We start from the raw sequence: 22836 nt of genomic DNA, 5'->3' as shown, positions 1-22836 counted from the left end.
AAAAAAAAAAAAAAAAAAGACAAACAGATCAATTAAATAAAAAAGAGAACTCAGACATAGACTCTCACTTATAGAGTAAGTTGGTTTTCAAAGCACCAAAGCAATCCATTGAGAGAAATAAGTCTTTTAAATGAATTGAGCTAGAATAACTAGATATCTACATAAAATAAATAAACCTCATCCCCTAACTCATACCATACACAAAAATCAATTCAAGATGTACCATATACCCAAATAGAAAATAATAACCATAAAGGAAAAAATGGAAAATTAGACCATCTTAAATCTTCTTCACAGCAAAACACCATTAAGAAAATGAACAGGTAGCTGGGCACAGTGGCTCACACCTGTAATCTCAGCACTTTGGGAGGCCAAGGCGGGCGGATCACGAGGTCAGGAGATTGAGATCATCCTGGCCAACATGGTGAAACCCTGTCTCTACTAAAAACACAAAAATTAGTCGGGCATGGTAGTGCACACCTGGAGTCCCAGCTACTCAGGAGGCTGAGGCAGGAGAATTGCTTGAACCTGAGAAGTGGAGGCTGCAATGAGCCGAGATCGCACCACTGCACTCTAGCCTGGGTGACAGAGCGAGACTCTGTCTCCAAAAAAAAAAAAAAAAAAAGAAAGAAAGAAAGAAAAAGAAAATGAATAGGCAAGCACATGCTAGAAGAAAATATTTGTAGAACACATATTTGACAAACAACTGGTATTCAGGACATACAAAGAACTCCTATCTCAATAATAAAAAGTCACATAATCCAATTTTAAAACGGACAAAACATTTGAACACTTTAGAGAAGATACAAAATTAGACAACAATCATGTGGAAAAAAAAGTGCTCAACATTATTAGCCATCAGGGAATGCAATTAGAATCATTACATGACTACCAGAATGGCTAAAATTAAGGGGGTAAAAACAATATCAAATGGTGGCAAAGATGTAAAACAAGTAAAATAACTAGAATGCTCATAAACTGCTACTGGGAACTAAAATAGTACAACTACTTTGGAAAAAGGTTTGGCAGTTTCTTTATAACCTAGCAATTCCATTCCTAGCTATTTATTCAAAAGATGTGAAATCTTATGCTCACTATACAACCTGTATAAGAATGTTCACAGCAGCTTTCTTTGTAATAGTGAAAAACACACGAAGAGAAGAACTGTATGTTTGGGAGGCCGAGACGGGCGGATCACGAGGTCAGGAGATCGAGACCATCCTGGCTAACACGGTGAAACCCCGTCTCTACTAAAAATACAAAAACTAGCCGGGCGAGGTGGCGGGCGCCTGTAGTCCCAGCTACTCCGGAGGCTGAGGCAGGAGAATGGCATAAACCCGGGAGGCAGAGCTTGCAGTGAGCTGAGATCCGGCCACTGCACTCCAGTCCGGGCGACAGAGCGAGACTCCGCCTCAAAAAAAAAAAAAAAGAGAAGAACTGTATGAAGAAACTGGTATATTCATATGCTAGAATACTACTCAGTAATAAAAAGGAATATAACATGGATCAATCTCAAAAACATTATCCTGAGTGAAAGATTACACAAAAGTATACTGGTATGATTCTACTAATATCAAATTCTAGAATATCATATAAGCAGAATTTTACAGAAATAAACAGTGTGCCTTTAGGGGGAGGGGAGAAGAGATATGAGGGATTCTTTCAGGGTGATATTAATACTCTGTGTCTTGATAGGTACATGCATATGACCAAACTCTGCAAATTTACACTTAATATTTGTGCATTTCACATAAATACTGGAACTTAGTTCATGATCTGCATGCTTAAGTATTTCAGGGAAAATGAGCCAATATTTGCAACTTACTTTGCAAAGCATCAAAAACATAACGTGGATTAAAGGATGGCTAGAGAGAATAGATTTGTAATAAAACATAGTAAGATATTAATGGAATCTAAGTAGTAAGATTCTTCTAACTTTGTTGTGTATTCAAAATTTTCATAATAAAATAACAGAGGGGAAAAGACTGGGGAAACCCTCTAAAGATGAATAAAGATATATGACTAGATGCAATGTATGATGCTTAATTGGATCCTTTACCCCAAAAAAGAGATACAAAGGATACTACTGGAACACCTGAGGAAAAGTGAATGTGGATTGTATACTAGATAATAGTATTGGCATTAACATTAAATTTCTTGAGTATAATAATGGTGTTGCAATACATTATTTTGTAGGAGAACGATCTTGTTCTTAAGAGATAAACACTGATCGAGCTCAGTGGTTTAATTCCAGCACTTGGGGAGGCCAAGATAGAGGATCTCTTGAGGTCAAGAGTTTGAGACCAGCTTGGGCAACACAGCAAGACCCCTATCACTACAAAATTAAAATTAAATTTAGGTGGGTGTGGTGGTGAGTGCTTGTAGTCCTAGCTACTAGGGAGGCTGAGGTGGGAGGACTGCTGGAGCCCAGGAGTTCAAGGTTACAGTGAGCTATGATCATGCCAGTGTACTTCAGCCTGGGTGACAAAGCAAGACCCTGTCTCAAAACACAACAACAACAACAACAAGAGATGTGTACTAATTAAAATATTTACAGGTAAAGTGTCATGATTTGTGCAACTAACTCTCAAATGGTCAGGGAAAAGTCCATATATGTAAAAATATACATATGAGAAAGAAAAAGAAGAGAAATAGGAGGGATAAAGATAGTACACTATTTTTCTATCTCATACTTCTGAAATTTGAAAATTTTCAAAACAGAGAGGAAAAAAGAATAGGCCCTGAAATAAAGAGGTCTAAGTCTCAATTCCCACACTACCAATTACTAGCTTACTGATTTTGAGCAAGTTACTTCTCCCTAAGGATGACAAAGCCTAACTTGTAAGGTTACTGCAAAGATCAGGTAAAATAAGAGTTAAGTGCGTAAGTGCACAGCGCGTTGCACAAAATAGTAGTAACAGCAGTCACTGTTACTATAAAGACCAGTAGCGGTCAGGTATGGTGGCTCATGCCTATAATCCCAACACTCTGGGAGGCCAAAGCAGGAAAATCACTCAAGCCCAGGAGTTCAAGAACAGCCTGGGCAACATAAGACACCATTTCTTTAAAAAAGAAAAAAACAAAAACAAAAACAAAAAAAGACCAGTAGTGTGTCACAGACCCATGAATTTATTTATTTATTTATTTTTTTCCCCCGAAGGGTTTACTATTTGTTTAATAAAAAATCCCACAGCAACTTTTATCCAAACAGCAACTACTACAAAAAGAATGACAAGAAAAAAAAATATGACTTCACAGAAATACACTAAAAAATTTGACAGTTATGCAGGAACCGCCAAAGTTTTAGTGTTTAATAATGAATAGCACAACTGACCAAGGTCCAAGACGTGAAGACACTATGTTCAAGAAACTGGGAGGTAAATCACTCTACAAACTAACTATATAGTACGTGATAAGAATGCATACTTTATAATATACTTTTATTGCAACACAGCCGCCTGATTCATTTACAAATTGTCTATGGCTGCTTTAGTGCTTTAACAGCAGAGTTGAGTAGCAGTGACAAACACTTGAGTAGTTGCAACAGAGACCATATGGCCTGCAAAGCCTAAAATATTTACTATCTATTCCTTTCAGAAAAAGTTAGCTAGACTTTGCTTTTAAGAGTACATTTTCTGAGGGCCCACCTGCACAGTACCATATTAGATACTGTGGAGGGAAGTTAAAGGATTATGACACAGTAACTGTTAACGATATTAAGCTTATACGTAATTCATGAATGATTCAGACTTTAAAAAGAATTTCTTGGGGTTTGACTCTTCTGTAAATTAAAAGAGCCTGAGATATTAGCAACAAAAGCTTTCTGCAATGTGTCAAATTTGTTTGGATCCTGTTTTCAACAAACTGTGGAAAAAAAAAAAAAACAAAAAGAAACAACAAAAAAACAATTATGGGAGGAGAGTTGAACAAACCAGATATTTGGTGGTATTAAAAATTATCGGCTGAGCGCTGTCGGGAGGCTGAGATGGGCGGATCACAAGGTCAGAAGATTGAGACTATCCTGGCTAACATGGTGAAACCCTGTCTCTACCAAAAATACAAAAAAATAGCCAGGCATGGTGGGTGGGTGCCTGTAGTCCCAGCTACTTGGGAGGCTGAGGCAGGAGAATGGTGTGAACTCAGGAGGCGGAGCTTGCAGTGAGCAGAGATGGCGCCACTGCATTCCAGCCTGGGAGACAGAGTGAGATTCCAACTCAAAAAAAAAAAAAAATTGTTAATTGGTTGGGCGCAGTGGCTCACGCCTATAATCCCAGCACTTTGGGAGGCCTCGGCGGGTGGATTACGAGGTCAGGAGTTCCAGCCCAGCCTGGCCAATATGGTGAAACCCCTTCTCTACTGAAAATACAAAAAAAATTAGCCGAGAGTGGTGGTGCACGCCTGTAGTCCCAGCTACTTGGGAGGCTGAGGCAGGAGAATCGCTTGAACCTGGGAGGTGGAGGTTGCAGTGAGCCAAGATCGCGCCACTGCACTCCAGCCTGGGCAACAGAGAGAGACCCCATCTCAAAAAAATATATATATACACACACACATATATATATATAATTAATTGGCCAGGTGCGGTGGCTCACACCTGCAATCCTAGCACTTTGGGAGGCTGAGGTGGGAGCAGCATGAGGTCAGGAGATCGAGACCATCCTGGATAACATGGTGAAACCCTGTCTCTACTAAAAATACAAAAATTAGCCAGGCATGGTGGCAGGAGCCTATAGTTCCAGCTACTGGGGAGGCTGAGGCAGGAGAATGGCATGAACCTGGGAGGCGGAGCTTGCAGTGAGCCGAGATCACTCCACTGCACTCCAGCCTGGGCCACAGAACGAGACTCCGTCTCAAAAAAAAAAAAAAAAGATATCTGGGATATAATCTGAAATAATCCAGGATGGGGGTTATGGATAGAATACATACGAAACAACAGTGGCCACAAGTTGATGAATGACTAGGTAGAACATGGCGGTTCAGGGTACTACTATCCTCTCAATTTTTAAGTTTGAAATTTTTGGTAATTAAAAGTAAAACACACACACACACAAAGTCCTTTTGCAAGACAAATACCAAAGATAAACTAGCCACTGTCTTTTGAAGAAACTGGTATGAAAATCAGGTAACAAAGATAAGGATCTAGGAAAAAACCCCAAGAGCCCTCCTTCTAAAGAATCATCAATGGCAGTCACATCACACTGGATATTGTCATCAGAGCCTAAATAAAGACAATAGTAAATAAGTTTCATATGGAGAAAAGACTCTGAATTTATCTGAACTTCACTAGCAAATGTTTACCAAGGTTCTTCTGAAAACGTAATGGATGACAGTGGTGCATAACAGAAACAATTCTTTAAAAGGTTTTATAATGTAATATATACAAAAGAATATATATGTGAACCTATTACCCAACTTAAGAACTAGAATATTGCCCAAACTAATTAGCCAACTGTATGCTTCTTTCGGATTTCATTTCTCTGCTTCCACCCCATCCCCCACCCCAGAGGTGGCCTTTATTCTCAAAATTATATTACTTTACTTTCTTGTTATACAAACACAGTTTTACCACAAATTCTTAAACAATATACTGACCACCATATTGGATTTAGTATTCTGAAACTTACTTTATCAAAAAAATCTGAATACTCATGGAAGAGTCTATAGAGCACAGAGTACTAGCTTTTGAGTTTAACTTGGTGTATCCCAGCTCCTGCCACTTTCTAGGTACGTGATCTTGGGGAAATTATTTCTCCATCAAGTTCAGTTTCCTCTTTTATAAGTGAAATAATTCCTGTTTCAAAAGACTGTTATGAGGATTCAAACAATATACAAAAAGCACTGTTACTGGTATATAGCAGGTGTTCATAAATGGTAGCTAATGTTGCTTAACATTAAGCATGGCTTATAAAGATTCGGCAAATTAAATCCTTTTACTTAACAGAAAATAGTATCTTGTTATCAAGTATTTCCTTTATATAAGGCCGTTAGAAAACTCCTTAGTAAGAGATCAGTCTGTGCATGGTCAATCTCCACAGCTATCACCAGAAAGAAGTACGGTTCATTTGATCTTTTTTTGACTTTGCACTCAAGGGTTTACAGAGGTGACTACGTCACATGGACTCTGTTCACCAGGAAAGAGTCTAATCCATCAAACCATTTATTCTAGGTAACTGAAAAGCTGACAAGGTCAGTTCTGATGAGATGAGAATTCATGTTTGCACTCAGAAGTAAAAGACTATACAGCATTCTGCTTTCCTGAAACTGACTGACATTTCCATGGTCTTCTCGAACACTCCCCTGTGTGTCCCAGCTCTACACATGGAAGGCAGAAAGAACACAGTAATGAAGAATGCTAGCTCTGGGCCCTGGCTCTGCTGCTTACTGCCTGACAATGCAAGTACTAAAGCTCTCTTAGTTTCATCATCAGTAAAACGGAGATAATAAAAACTTATATTAATACATAATCATAGTCCTGACTGTGGCTGTAAGATAGTTCTAATGGAGATCACTGATCTAATATTAATTCCTTGAACTTTTATCTTTCTCAAAATGCTCTAGATGCCTGATTTAAAAGTGTGACTGGATCATGAAGTGAAGAACTTCTCTAAAATGGTTTTTGCTGTTAATATTCCTTTAACACATAATGCTTTGGGTATTAACTCAGGTGTTAAAAAGAACTATTTTATTTTTCAAGGAAGGAATAAGAACATCTGGCAGAAGAAAACTGCTAAGAGAAATCCTGAGGCAGGGGGCTCCTTAGCATGAAGGTACAATGAATGGGATAACTGAAGTGAAGGCAAAGTCAATGTTAAGAGAGGAACAAGATGGGAAGAGTAAAAGCACTGAGAATTCATGCAGACCTACACTGCAGTCAGGCTGCCATTTCATATGTCACATCATACAGTAACTTTATTAATGCAACCTAGTGGAGCTGACATGAGGAAATGTTCCACAGCAAAGCTGAACAAAGTTGTTAGAAGACAACTGAAGACCGGGTGCGGTGGCTCACGCCTGTAATCCCAGCACTTCAGTAGGCTGAGGCAGGTGGATCACGAGGTCAGGAATTCAAGACCAGCCTGGCCAAGATGGCGAAACCCCACCTCTACTAAAAATACAGGCATGGTGGCACGTGCCTCTAATCCCAGCTATTCAGGATGCTGAGGGAGAGAACTGCTTAAACTGAGGAGGCAGAGGTTGCAGTGAGCCAAGATCGTGCCACTGCACTCCAGCCTGGGCGACAGAGTGAGAATCTATCTCAAAAAAAAAAAGTAGACAACTGAGACCACAGGGGTTGCAGGGAGGAGCTCCTACGTTATTAATCCAAGAGGAGTAACATGCATGCAGTGTAACCTAAGTCTGGGGTGGAAATACTGGTCTATGAGTACATCCAGTAGCTAAGAGTATATATATGTCAGTACTGTGGGCATTCGAATAAGATAATGTCCTCTCCAGAAAACACTGAACAGCTCTAGGGTGAAACCGATTAAAGAAGAATCTACTTTATAGCAGATAAGACCTAGTGCCCAGGCTGGAGTGCAGTGGCCTGATCTCGGCTCACTGCAAGCTCCGCCTCCCAGGTTCATGCCATTCTCCTGCCTCAGGCTTCTGAGTAGTTGGGACTTACAGGCGCCCGCCACCATGCCCAGCTAATTTTTTGTATTTTTAGTAGAGACGGGGTTTCACCATATTAGCCAGGATGGTCTCGATCTCCTGACCTTGTGATCTGCCCACCTTGGCCTCCCAAAGTGCTGGGATCACAGGCGTGAGCCACCGCGCCCAGCCCCAAAACATCCTTTCTTAAATGTCTTTGTGTTTTGTTTTATAAGCTGCTCCTGTCACTTTGGTTTCCCCTGTCAAAAAATATTCCCACAACAAGGAAAAAGAATTAAGTACATTTTGTATTATTTGTGAAAGTTAAAAACTATACGCAATGTCATGAATATAAATAATTTCGAACAGCATGTTAGATGATGCTTATGATGTAATACTGGGGGGGACAAATATAAAAACAGGAGACAGATATAGATAGACAGACAGACAGACATCAGCAGAATCCCAGATACATATCAGCAGAATCCCAATACTGGGAGGGAAAGTGCTTGTTCTTGCAACCTACCAGAAAGAAAATAGAAAAATGTATGTATTTCACTTGTTGGTTTCATTTCTATTACTTTTCTATTTAGTGGAAGAGGTATGTTTTTAAATTCCCAGTTGCTCTGGAGATACATCCCAGTTCCTTTAAACGTAACACTTTGGGCATCCAGCCCCTGCTGACCCCCGGTGACCAGGCCCCACCTCCTCTTTCTTCTATCTCTAGCTTCTTCATCCAGTCAGCAATACCAATGAATTCTTTTCTTTTTCTTTAATTTTTTTAACAGGAGTGGAACAGCATGGAGTCAATGAATTCTTTTTCCTTTCTACTTGCTGCCCACCCATACTCTTAATTCTACATGGATTTGAATACCCTTTTCCCTACATCAGTGCCACTTCTGTTCACACCGATTAGATCTTTCTGCAGGATTAGCACTGCTTCTACTTCAAGAAATAAAAGCTTTGGCAGTGTTCATGCAAGAAGGGGGTTGCTGGCCCAGTCTGCATAAATCTGGAAACTTTGTGAGAAGTGATGGGTGAGTCAAACAAACCCTGGAAAGCACCTCTGAGGCAAAAAGTAAATCATTTATAAAGAACTTGTATAAACTGATAAGAACAATACTGAGATCCCAATAGACACAGAGGCAAACTTCAGAGAATAATTCTTCAAAGAAATATAAATTGACTTTTTAAAAAACAAAAAATGTCAACTTCACTACTAATCGAAGAAACAAAGTACAATGAAATGTCATTGGTTACTATCTATTACTACGCCATATTTTTTTTTAAAGAATATCCCTCAGTATTTGGAGGCAAAAGGAATGCTCTCATAAACTGCTGGTAACTTTATAAATATAACCTAGTAATTCCACTTTTAGTAATCCAGATTAAAGTACTACATTACAAGGCTCATTGCTAGTTTAGATTTTTTTTTTTCTTTTTTCTTTTTTGAGACAGGGTCTTGCTCAGTCACTCAGGCTAGAGTGGACTGGTGCAATCACAGCTCACTGCAGCCTCCAATTCCTGGGCTCAAACGATCTTCCCACCTCAGTCTACCAAGTAGCTGGGACTACAGGCATGTACCACCACACAAACCTAATTTTTTATTTTTGGTAGAGATAGTGTCTCCCTATGTTGCTCAGGCTGGTCTTGAACTCCTGGCTTTAACTGATCCTCCCACCTCGGCATCCCAATGTGCTTGGATTACAGGTGTGAGCTACCATGACTGGCCCTAAATGCTTATCTTTAACAGAAAAAAAAAAAAATAGGTTAAGAAAAAAGCCATGCCCAATATTAGGGGAACAATTAAGTAAGAAGCCCTCCCTTATTCCACCAATCAAATTTAATACCTTCCTTTGTGTGTGGTTAGTGGTTACATTTTAGCACTTTGACTGAGTTGTATCACACATAGTCATACCCAAGTCTGTTTCCCTTGCTGGACTGTAAACTCTCTGAGTACAAATTTGAGATCCGATTCAGCTCTGTATTATATCCCTTACCATCTTTTGGGTCTTTTGGGCCGCTCCTCCTCACCCTCAGCACCCAGCACAATATTTCACTAACAGCAGGATATGAAAAAGTCTTAAGCTGAACCACTACAAAAAGCAATTAATCAATGACTTTAGAGATAAAATAATTTTATACACAAGATATATAAACACTTAAGAGGTATGAACAAACACTAAATTTAGAACTGCCTTAATTCAACCATAATTTAGAATAAGCTCAAATTCCATGAGAATGCAGGAATGAGTGTTAGATCAAAGGAGTCAGAATCAGCAGTCATGTCCCTTTACCTTTTTCACCATCTTCCTGCCTCAAACATACATTCGAAGCCTAGAGATGCAATGAGTATCCTGAAACGGTGAATCAAGCCACAAGTTTATGATTGTAGTGCCAAAGGCAAAAGCCTGATCCTCAATTACATCAATGAGCCACTGCCTCACTCTGGACTTGTGATGTGAGGAGAAAGAAATCCCATGTGTTAAACTCACTGTTAATGATGTTTTCTGTCATTGTGACCGACAGAATTTTCTAACAGATACTAACAGAATTTCTCATAGTTAGTGAAAGAGTTTTCCTTTACTTGTTCTGACTTGTAAATAATACATACCCATCTACTTGGTTACAGTGACTATACCATAAGTGGACACTTCAATCAAGAAAGGCCTATCAGAGTCTTCCTCTAGACTAACCTATGGTCTGAGGGGGGAAAAAAATTATTTCTTTCCATTAAAAGCTATGGCTACTGGCAGCCATTTTGCTTGTCCCTTAAGAAGAGACCATCTGTTGAATGGAGACCACTGGATTCAAAGATGGAGAGACATTATCTGAGCTCCCAGATCCAGCTCAGCTTAACCCCTAAATAGACTTGCCAATTATTATACAAATTAACTTTTTTTTTGCTTATGGTTACTGAAATCATATTTCCAACCACTGAAATCATATTTCCAACACCTGCATCCAAAAGAGTCCTATATACTACAATAGGAGTAAACACACAAGTAATTATTTTAGTAACACACACCAATAATTTTTTTAGAGTTGAAAAAAAATGCTGTTCCATAATGTTAACCCACCTAATTCATATAAATGTTAATCCACAAGATTCAAGTTACATTTGTCATTCTCCAACTGCCTACTGTTCCTTTCATAATGCCCACACTATAACCACACTGAAGTGCTTGTTCTTTCCTATACACTCTCTTCACATTTTTCTATTTGTGATTTTAGCCTGCTGTTCTCTTACATTAATACCCTTCCCTCTCAATCTCTAACCGTATTTCCTCTGAAACACCACAATATTTTTATTTGTATGTCCCTTAGTAGTTCTGACCTTGCATTACAGTTATGCATGTGCATGTCTTACTACCTAATTGAACTGAAATGTCAGTGAGATCAGGGCCCATATTTGATTTGTATATATCCCCACAGGTCAGTCTGTCCCCAAAATCCATATTACTTCTACAAAACCTATGTTATTTCACAATTGTCAATACCTCAGTAGCTAAGTACCAGTAGCAATATAGCAATATACTTAATTATCCTGGATACCACAAAGGCCACATTAATATAAGTGAGAAGACTGGAAAGGGTACAAATTACATTTAGATAGGGATATACAGAACAGAAAAAGTCCCAACTTTGTCTAATTTAAGAAATAAGTTTTAGGCCGGGCGCGGTGGCTCAAGCCTGTAATCCCAGCACTTTGGGAGGCCGAGACAGGCGGATCACGAGGTCAGGAGATCGAGACCATCCTGGCTAACCCGGTGAAACCCCGTCTCTACTAAAAAATACAAAAAACTAGCCGGGCGAGGTGGCGGGCGCCTGTAGTCCCAGCTACTCGGGAGGCTGAGGCAGGAGAATGGCGTAAACCTGGGAGGCGGAGCTTGCAGTGAGCTGAGATCCGGTCACTGCGCTCCAGCCCAGGCGACAGAGCAAGACTCTGTCTCAAAAAAAAAAAAAGATATTTACTTAGAGATACTGAGGTCTTACACATTTTCACTTAGTCACCCAAGTCAAGCCTATTTTAGGCCTTGGTCCTTCTCTGTTAACTCTCAGGCATATCTATAATAATAATTCCTACCTCCTCCTACCTACTCATCCATCCACCATTATTTTTCCAGGTGATATCCCTGAAGAGAAAGTCCACTCCTAGTAGTATCCTAACTCTAAGCCACATCCATCTGGACTCAAAGTGTATATAGTTAATGCCTTCAGCTTCCCTAACTCTCCTATAATCTATTTCTCCCTAACTTATTCTTACCCCTTTGACTCTTATGCCTTGCCTTTCTTCTTTCCCTTAGTTCTACTCAACTAGTGGCTTATCCTTTATGTCTCATCATCATACAGAAACACAGACCTCAGAAAGACTACACAGACAGGAAAGCACAGTCAATAATAATAGCAGCCACCGTTTACTGCATACCTATTACATGCTAGTCACAACGCCTGGTACTTTACTAAGTGTCTGTGATTCTCATGGCAATCCTGATACTAATTTTACAAAAGAGGAACCTGTCCTGAAAGAGATAACTTGTCAAATATTAGTCAATTAGGAAATATTACAGCTGAGCTGCCTAGTTCCAAAACCTGCATTTCTTCTACTTTATCAAAGTGCCAAAAACAAAATGTTGACTCTATTTTCCCAGCTTCCACCCTTGTCCCACAACCCAATAATCTACTGTCCACATAGTAGCAGACAGAGTGGAGTGATCCTTTGCTTAAATATTGATTACTTCTTTGCTCAAGTCCCTCCAGTGGTTCCTCCCTTGCTCAAGGAAAAGCCAAAGTCCTTATTATGGCCTAAGAACCCTGTGATCTGTCCATGTGCACTCCTTCCCCATTACCTCTCTGGTTTCACTGTTTATCTCTCCCTCACTTACTCTAATCCAGCCACACTCAACCTGTTCACACCTCAGGGTTTTTGCTTTTATTGTTCCTTCTACCTGTAGCACTCTCCCCACCTCACAATCTTCTTAGTTTATTCCCTCACTTACTCTAGGTCCCTGTTCAAATGCCATCTTCTCAAGGAGACCTTCCCTGATCACCTATTTTATATTGCTACCTTCTGACCTCAGTATGGCCTATTCCCCTCTCCCTCTGCTTTACTTTTTTCTCTAAAGTACTTATCACCACTTGAAATATTTTATATTTATTGTTTTCTTGTCTGCCTCCCACTACTAGAATATAAGCTCCATGAGAACAGGGACTTATATTCTGTTAATTGCATATTCTGCTCACTGTATCTGTTATATAGTAAGTATATAATAAATATGTATTGAATGAGTAAATGGGGGATTTTATTCTCCCTAGGTGTTTAACACAATTGGCCTTAGATACATTTTCCAGAAAGTAAATGCAAAGGCAATGTGCATTTGTTCTAGTCTAGATCAACTCAGGCAATCTTCTCCCCTCAAAGAGTACCTTTAAAGAGCACTCCCTTGGCCTAGCGAGGTGGTTCATGCCTGGAATCCCAGCACTGTGGGAGGCCGAGGTGGGTGGATCATGAGGTCAGCAGATCGAGACCATTCTGGCTAACACCGTGAAACCCCGTCTCTACTAAAAATATAAAAATTAGCCGAGCACAGTAGCAGGCGCATGTAGTCCCAGCTACTTGGGAGGCTGAGGCAGAAGAATGAAGTGAACCTGGAAGGCAGAGCTTGCAGAAGCCGAGATCGTGCCACTGCACTCCAGCCTGGGCGACAGAGCGAGACTCCGTCTCAAAAAAAAAAAAAGCATCCTCTCTAATTTTTCATAGTTCTGAATAAACAACGTCATTGAGCAAAAAACTGAGTAGACTGAGCCAACTTAACCAGCGTATAGTATTATAATCAAAACTTGCCGGGCGCGGTGGCTCAAGCCTGTGATCCCAGCACTTTGGGAGGCTGAGACGGGCGGATTACGAGGTCAGGAGATCGAGACCATCCTGGCTAACACAGTGAAACCCTGTCTCTACTAAAAAATACAAAAAAACTAGCCGGATGAGGTGGCGGGCGCCTGTAGTCCCAGCTACTCGGGAGGCTGAGGCAGGAGAATGGCGTGAACCCGGGAGGCAGAGTTTGCAGTGAGCTGAGATCCGGCCACTGCACTCCAGCCTGGGCGACAGAGCGAGACTCCGTCTCAAAAAAAAAAAAAAAAAATCAAAACTTACAGCCAAATTAGTCAGACATATATTTAATAATATGCATAATTGTTATTGTGCTGCCAGGTAAATAGGCATAAATAGTAGACACTTTATGTAAATGATTCTAATTGCTATTTCTTTTACACAGTCAAACCAAGCACATCTAGGATCCCCTTCAGGGGAAGACAGAAAGGAGTGAAACGCTAGATAATACTGGAAGGTTAAGTCCTCTCTTATTCCACCCCTTAGACATTGGGCTAATGGTCTCCCAGCCTGGCTTCCGTGTCTTCAAGAAAAGTAACTTGCCAGGCATGGTGGCTTAGGCCTATAATCCCAGCACTTTGGGAGGCCAAAGCAGGAGAATCAATTGAGCCTAGGAGTTCAAGATCAGCCTAAGCAGCATAACAAGACTCCATCTCTACAAAAACTAAAAAATTAGCCAGGTGTGGTGGCATGCACCTGTGGTCCCAGCTACTTGGGAGGTTGAGGCAGAAGGATCACTTGAGCCTGGGAGGTTGAGACTGCAGTGAGCCATGATTCCACCACTGTACTCCAGCCTGGGCTACAGAGTAAGACCCTGTCTCACAAAAAAAAGGGGGTGGAAATCACTCCTTTCCTTCCACAGTAAAAAAAAAAAAAAAGAAAAAAAAAAGCTTCCTTTTACAAAAGATTTAAAAACTAGGTTGGGAGCCTGGCCTCTGTATCCAGTCATATAAAGCTAAGAAGAACCAGCACAATCACTAACTTCTGTCTCTGGCAAGGAAGATGGGGCAGACAAGCTGGTGGGGTAACCAAGAAAAGACATCAAACGTACTGAGTACCTATTGTACACCAAGTACACTAGCAGGTGCTCTGCATAATTCCTCTACTTCCCCAACCCACCTACACCCCCAAGCTGTGTTCCCAGGAAAGTAGAGGAACATGCAGAGAGTGGAATGGTTCCAGTGAGGTCACCCTACTCCCTCTCATAGGGCCTGAAAAATCAACAGAGAGCTCTCTTAGGAAGATTAACACGAAGCTATTGTTTACTGGCCATTTCCCTTCTTAGCTAAACCCACAGGAGGGCAAAGGGCCCTCTACCTTGCTATGGGTTTATCCAGACCCAACCAGCCTGCAAAGCCAAGGTTAAGCCCACTCTTTCTGGGAACTCATCCTTATTCACTGCAGCTCTCCTCTCTCCCATTGTCAGGGACATTTACTTGGGTACACAATTATTCACTTGTGTCATCTTATAATTAATTTATTGGGGAAATGCTTATTTCACCATTGATAATGCAAGCTCCTTGAAGGCAGAAATCTTAAAACTTCTTTAGTAAGCTTCATAAGGCCTAGCACCATTTAAAAAAAAAAGTCATGCCAGGCAAGGATGGCTCACGTCTGTAATCCCAGCACTTTAGGAGGCCAAGGCGGGATGTCTGTTTGAGCCCAGGAGTTCAAGACCAGCCTGGGCAACATGGTAAGACTTCGCCTCTACAAAAGAAGATATAAAAATCTAGCCAGGTGGGATGGTGTGTGCCCAGAGTCCCAGCTACTCATGAAGCTGAGGTTGGAGAATTGCTGGAGCCCAGAAGGCAGAGGTTGTAGTGAGCCATAATCTCACCACTGTAATCCAGCCTGGGTGACAGAGTGAGACCCTGTCTCAAAAAAAAAAACAGCTCCAAATATCTGGATGAATTAAAGGTAAATATGAATAGGTGATAAAAAAAGAATCAAACTTTTGGCTCTAGGTAGACACATCGGCATTGAAAAGAAGGATGTAGTACAGTCATGCGCCACAAAATGACATTTCAGCCAACACTGCAGACCATCTATATGATGGTGGTGCCACAAAATTATAATACCATATTTTTACTATACCTTTTCTGTGTTTTGATGTGTTTAGATACACAAATACCATTGTGTTACAAGTGACTAGTGTTCAGTACAGTAACACACTGTACAGGTTTGTAGCCCAAGATAACAGGCTATACCTTATAGCCTAGGTGTGTAGTAGACTACACCATCAAGGTTTTGTGTAAGTACACTCACTCTATGATATTTGCACAACAAAATCACTTAATGACACATTTCTCAGAAGACATCCCTATCACTGAGCAACACATGACTATATTCTAGATTTGTCTTCTAAACTAGTTTTATAACAAATTTCCCTACGAAAAAGAAAGTGTGCCTGTCATTCAGGATACAACAGACATCTTCACATGGAGGTCTGGGGTATTCGCATCAAAGCTATAAAGACACATGATGCCAAGGGACTTTCTATTGTATAAAAAATCATATTTACATCTATCATGTCTGAAAGTCTGCAATACCCAGAGTGTAAATCCAATTGAACAGCATTAGACAGGGTCACTGATCCTGGACCCAACAGAACAAGGAGAACCTGAAATGTCCTCCCTGAATGGATGATGATGATGATAAGACTCAGTCTACTTTGCCCACCTAAATGGCCTAGTTCTAGTAGCATAAGTCTGAAAATTAGTTTGAGAAAATTCAGGAACAAGCCTGAATCAATTTCAACCACAAGGATTTGGGGATGTGAGTTTGAGTTCTCTTACCAGACTTCCAGTAAGGAAGAACAGGCTTAACAGCAATTATCTTGTAATTAAAAGATATCTGACAGTTATGAATGCCAAAGCTTCCTATTTTAGCACCAACTAGTAGAATTCAGTATGGGAGATGTTAGTAGAAGCTATCCTATACTACTCCTTACCTGATCATTCTGACCTGAAGGAGATCATCTATTCCTAGAGCTCAACGGGGCATTCAGTTTCTCAGACTCATTTATTTCTGGACCTTGATGTTGTGTTGAATAAGTCATTGACTCAGATACCCAATACCAGCTGTGTAAGTGCTTAGTAAGACAGACAAGATAGTCTCTTTCCTCTGAAATGCTCAGTCCCAGAATTCTTTCAGTCACTGGAATACTCAGCAAAAAAAAAAAAAAAAAATCAGACTAAAGAGCTTTGTCAAATTAAAACTGCATCTAGATTCCAATCCTTCAGTGCTGTCCCACTAAAAGTGGTTGATGGCCAGATTCAGGTCCTCAACTTTCACTGTTTTTAGGGACTACAATGCTATGCATAGAGACCCTTAAAAAAAACCTCTGACATAGTAATTTCACTACTGGGAATATTAACAACAGCTAATAGTTCTTACGCACTTACTATGCACTAGGTACTGTGTTAAGTACTCTCCTTAAAGTATCTCATTTAACCTCACAAAATCTGAACAAGGTAATTATTATTATTATTTCACAGATGCATAAATGGAAGCTTGGAAATTAGCACAGGGTCACACATTAGTAAGTCAGTAACAGAGGTGGGACTTAAGCTCAAACTGACTGGCCTTCCAGGGCCTATCTTTTCTTACTACCACCCTATATGGCAACATATCCTTGGGAAATAATCCCAAAATACAGTGACAATTTTAGGCTAAGAGGCTCAGTACCGTGTGATTATAACACAGTAACTTGAAGCATTTCAAATATGTATAATTAAGTAAATGAAAGCAATCCAGGTTACCAAATATTATGTAGGCATTAAAAATATTTTTATAAATAACTGTGACATGATGAAATATTTATGCTATAAATAGAAAAGGCAGAATATAAAATTTTATATACAGTCAAACCTCAACTATGTCAAAAATTTATCTGCACATGGAAAGAGCTAAATTTACTGCTAAATAAAAATGACAAGTTGCAGAATAATATATAGAGAGAGCTATATATAGCATGGTCCCATTTATGTAAATAGTGCCTAATTTTAAGTATTCAATAAATGTAAGCCATTATTATTACAATGAACATGTACTACTTTATAATCAGAAAAATCAGCAAATTAAGTGTTTATGTACTTCCTTATTTAGTAACTACAAAGTATATTATTTCAAGAAAAGTAAACAACATGTGCCTTGCCTCTCTGGCAACCTTAATTTAAAAAACACTTCACAATTATACAATGTCACATTTAAATACATCTAAGTTACAGGAATCAAGTAGCATTGAGAAGAACACTACAACACTTCCAGTTACCTAGGTTTACATTCAGCATGTTAGACCACAGAGAGCTGTGCTGATGTGACTATATTTAGACTTTAAAATCCTAAACAGAAAGGCCAAATCAGAGGTATTTCAAGGGCTATGATTAACAAGATTTTCTTGATCAATGTCTTATGCTGTCTGAAAACTAGGGATTTTGGTACAGATCTTTTTTTTTTTTTTTTGAGACGAAGTATCACTCTTGTTGCCCAGGCTGGAGTACAATGGCACGATCTCGGCTCATTGCAACCTCTGCCTCCTGGGTTCAAACAATTCTCCTGCCTCAGCCTTCTGAGTAGCTGGGATCACAGGAGCCCTCCACCACGCCTGGTTAAGTTTTTGTATTTTTAGTAGAGACAGGGTTTCACCACATTGGCCAGGCCGGTCTCGAACTTCTGACCTCAGGTGACCCACCCGCCTCAGTCTCCCAAAGTGTTGGGGATTATAGGCATGAACCACCGTACCCGGCCTTTGGTACACTCTTAAAGAGATTAAACCAACAGCTCCTGGATAATTCAGCAGAGATATGTAGGACACAAATGTAAATTAGCGGTATTTTTCAGCTGCTATCTCTAGGTAGAATTTCTATTAAAACACACTATAAAAAGAGGAAAAAAACCTACAAGGGATTTATTTTGAATGAAAAATGAGCAACTCTAGAACTTAGTTCAAGTTCCATAGGAATCTCAATATTTGAATACGTAAGTTGAAGTGCAACGTCCATTGCACTGCACTGATTTTTAGCCTACCTATGTAAAATAGTAAGTTAATATGTTAAAAGATGGGCCAGGTGCAGTGGCTCACACCTGTAATCCCAGCACTTTGGGAGGCCAAGGCAGAAGGATCACTTGAGGTCACGAGTCCGACAGCAGCCTGGCCAACATTGTGAAATCCTGCCTCTACTGGAAAAAAAAGTACAAAAAAAATTAGCCAGGCATGGTGGCGCAAGCCTGTAGTCCCAGCTACTTGGGAGGCTAAGGCAAGAGAATCATTTACCCTGGGAGGTGGAGGCTGCAGAAAGCCAAGATCGTGCCACTACAATCCAGCCTGGGTGACAGAGAGAGACTGTCTCAAAAAAACAAACAAAAAAAGAACAAACAAACAAACAAAAACTTAAAAATGAAAAACTTTTCCCTTCCCCTTCCCCTGAGGTATGTGTAACAAGACAAAATACCTGCTAAAAGTAATGATGAACATAAAAGTACTAGAAAAATAACTAGATAGAAAAAACCCAAAACCAGTAACAACTCTAACTTTGAAGAATAGCTATCTGTTTTTTCCCGGCATTGTACTGTATAGGATTATAAAACCACTACACAAAAAAGTAAGAGTTTGGCTGTCCCGGTGGGTCTTTACCTGTATCTTCTCCCATTAGAACATTGCAGTACATGGCATGTCGTTCAATCTTTGTGGGTGGAAAGCTTTGGTTACATAGCGGGCAGGATACCTGGTTACTGGATGAGAAGGTAGAAATAGCTACTTCCTTCTCAGCATCTTCCTTGTTACCAACCTGAAGAACATGACAAATAGCAATTATAACAGCTTTAGTTCTTATCTTTCCCCCCAAAGAAGTGCAAGAGACTCCACCCCATATTTCACTTACTTTCAAAGAGACAACAGCTTATCAAATTTTACTTATCAAAGAGTAAAGACTGAGAGATACTACTGATAGAGTTAATACTTATTCAGTTCCTTATACTGCCAACTATGTATTAAACACTCTATATGTATTACTCATTTATATGTAAGTTTATATATTGTTTATATATAAGTATACTTATACTGTCAACTATGTATTAAACACTCTATGTGTATTACTCATTTAATCTTACAAAGTTATTAGCACACTCTTTTTTTTACACATGAGAAAAGTACTTGTGTAAAACAGTAAAGCAATTTGCAAAGTCACAGAACAAGTAAGCGGGAGAGCTGAGATTCAAATGAAAGACTAGTATCTGGCTCAAAAACTTGAGGGCACTGATCTCTACCACATTGTAAGGCACAATCCTCACTGCATCAGTGTGCTGTGCCTGCTGGGTTTCACATTTTGCATATGAACAGCACCTTAAGGACACATTTTCAATTTCACAAAAGGACCGTTATTACTGTAAGTGACTTTAAGACATAAGGAGTTACCAAACAAAAGAGCTCTAAGCCAAAAACAGCATAACCAGGATTTAAGTTAAGAACGTAAGTCTGTACTTAGACCCATAAGACCTAAGACCTGAGTTTTATTTGTGACTTTCTGGATTGAAAGAGGAAACTAAGGCCGGTGCAGTGGCTCACGCCTGTAATCCTAGCACTTTGGGAGGCAGAGGCGGATGGATTATGAGGTCAGAAGATCAAGACCATCCTGGCTAAAGCGATGAAACCCCAACTCTACTAAAAATACAAAAAATTAGCAGGCGTGGTGGCGGGTGCCTGTAGTCCCAGATACTCAGGAGACTGAGGCAGGAGAATGGTGTGAACCCGGAGGCAGAGCTTGCAGTGAGCAGAGATCGCGCCACTGCATCCAGCCTGGGCAACAGTGCGAGACTCCGTCTCAAAAAAAAAAAAAAAAAAAGAAAGAGGAAACTAAGATCTATATACTTAAGAAGCACCAAAGAAGTCATTAGTTAAAACAATCAAATTCTGCCAAAGCCACTCTTAAACCCATCTCTCTTATTCTCTTCTGTTTTGTAGTCATCATTTCTCCTACAGTTGCTGGTGTCTCTTAAAGGCAGTTTTATTTTACCTGCACAGGTTGATCAGAGCCAAGAACTCTGCAGTGATTAATTCAACAGTGTGCGTGAGCACTGCAGCACTACTGCCTAACACTTGCTTCAAAGGACAGCATGTCCTATCCAATCAATGTGAAAATGTCCTGCATAGCTACTGCTTACATTTAAAGCAAGGGACACCTGGGCTGTCATTACACCTTATTACATGGGGAAAACAAATAAAATATCTTCCGATACAAGAACAAAACACGACCAAAACTTCAATGCATAGAAAATTGGACTTGAGTCAATTGGGTCTTTTGGGGTCAGGAGTTGGGGCTATCTCTAAAACCTAATGCTTAGAAGTGTGAACTAGCAGAGAGGAAAACAGGCCATCTAAATACCAAGTCAAACTGCCAGAAAATCTCCTGTTTTCAACACCACCTGCCTTTTGTTAAAAAACATACTCTAAAGGCGTAAAACCTAAAAGATGAGAAAGGAACTAACAGTGGTTGAGTTCTTACACTATGCAGGCTCCACCAGTCATTTTTCATACTCATCCCTCCCAATGCCACTGGACACAAGTATCACTAACTCTGCTATTACAGAAGGGGAAATTGAGGCTTGGGAAAGCAAAGTAACCTGCTGGTCACAAAGTCAGTAAGTGAACTATCCAGGCTCAAACCTAGACCCACTTGGCATCAAAACCTTCAGTAATTCCATTCTATCATGTTGTGGCAGAAACAAAAAACCTCCCTTCCATTCCACCTTGTTTCTGGAAGCAGATTCTGCAAGGATATTCTTCTTCTCTAGAAAGTGGGGAAAGTCAAGTGGGTCTGGAAGTTCTAGGTGCTATGTTTTTCAGATTTACTCACTAAGCTTCTCACAAATCCAGGTTCCTCTGTTCATAAATCTTAAACAGAAAAGTTGTAAAGCTTGAAAAACTGCAAAGCTGGCCAGGCACGGTGGCTCACACCTGTAATCCCAGCCCTTTGGAGGCCAAGGCGGGCAGATCACATGAGGCCAGGAGTTCAAGACCACCCTGGCCAACATAGCGAAACCCCATCTCTACTGAAAACACAAAAATTAGCTAGGCATGGTGGTGCACACCTGTAATCCCAGCTATTCAGGAGGCTGAAGCAGGAGAATCGCTTAAACCTGGGATGCGGAGGCTGCAGTGAGCCGAGATCGCACCACTGCACTGCAGCCTGGGTGACAGAGCAAAACTCTGTCTCCAAAAAAAAAAAGAAAAGAAAAGAAAAAAAGAAAGAAAAAATAAGTGCGGTGGCTCACGCTTGTAATCCCAGCACTTTGGGAGGCCAAGCCGAATAGATCACTTGAGGTCAAGAGTTTGAGACCAGCCTGGCTAACATGGCAAAACCCTGTCTCTACTGAAAATACAAAAATTAGCCAGGGGTAGTGGTGCATGTCTGTAGTCCCAGCTATTCAGGTGGCTGAGGCAGGAGAATCGCTTGAACCCAGGAGGCGGAGGTTGCAGTGAGCTGAGATTGTACCACTGCACTCCAGCCTGGGCAACAAAGGAGACCCAGTCTCAAAAAAAACAAAAAAGAAAAGAAAAATAGCAAAGCTATTTGAGCAGAAGGATGGCAGGGGGGTAAGAGGGGATCAATATACCCTAAAATTTGCAAGTAGTCTTGAATTACTTAAAGTCAGTGGTGAATGAGCAGTTACTTGGCATTCTAAAGTTCACTAAGCACAGAAATGTTATATGACACAAATGTGTCACTGGTGCTCACATTGAGCACTATACTCCTTTATATTCATCACAGTTCTATACAATGCAGAGAATGTACCTTTAACTATTAATGTATTCAAGAGGGAGTAGTCTATTGTCTTATTATGAATATGAGATCACTTCCAACCACTGTTTTTAGGCAACCCTGAAGGTTTCCTAACCTTCAGGGTTTTGTTTTGTTTTGTTTTAATGTTAAAATAAGGTATACTTCCCAGCATCATTTAAAAAGTCTATTTAAGTATTAACTACTATGGAAGAACCTCAAGGGGTTAGGACTATGCAGTCAGGGATTTCTTTGCATAGTTGCTTTTACTTCTTTTAAAATATTATAGAACTATTTTTCGGCTGGGCGCAGTGGCTCGCACCTGTAATCCCAGCACTTTGGGAGGTCAAGGCAGGTGGATCTCAAAGTCAGGAGATGGAGACTATCGTGGCTAACACGGTGAAACCCCGTCTCTACTAAAAATACAAAAAATTAGCCGGGCGTGGTGGTGAGCGCCTGTAATCCCAGCCACTGGGAGGCTGAGGCAGGAGAATGGCATGAACCCGGATTGCACCACTGCACTCCTGCCTGGGTGACACGCCATTCTCCTGCCTCAGCCTCCAGAGTAGCTGGGACTACAGG

The 22836-nt window shown here is 40.3% G+C and overlaps 1 protein-coding gene across 7 annotated transcripts in view; it reads right to left on the bottom strand.

The window, feature by feature from the left end:
- Positions 1-22836, bottom strand: part of UIMC1 (ubiquitin interaction motif containing 1) — a 99015-nt gene that overhangs the window by 20185 nt on the left and 55994 nt on the right. For all 7 annotated transcript variants that reach the window (XM_031935459.1, XM_031935460.1, XM_031935465.1 and 4 more), the window contains one exon: positions 19113-19266. In XM_031935459.1, the coding sequence (XP_031791319.1) occupies positions 19113-19266 (154 nt within the window). The remainder of the gene's footprint in view (positions 1-19112; positions 19267-22836) is intronic.

This window comes from Piliocolobus tephrosceles, chromosome 4 (assembly GCF_002776525.5).
Source record: "Piliocolobus tephrosceles isolate RC106 chromosome 4, ASM277652v3, whole genome shotgun sequence".
Taxonomy (NCBI): domain Eukaryota; kingdom Metazoa; phylum Chordata; class Mammalia; order Primates; family Cercopithecidae; genus Piliocolobus; species Piliocolobus tephrosceles.
Note: the sequence above shows the minus strand (reverse complement) of the source record. Positions and strands in the feature narration are given on the sequence as shown.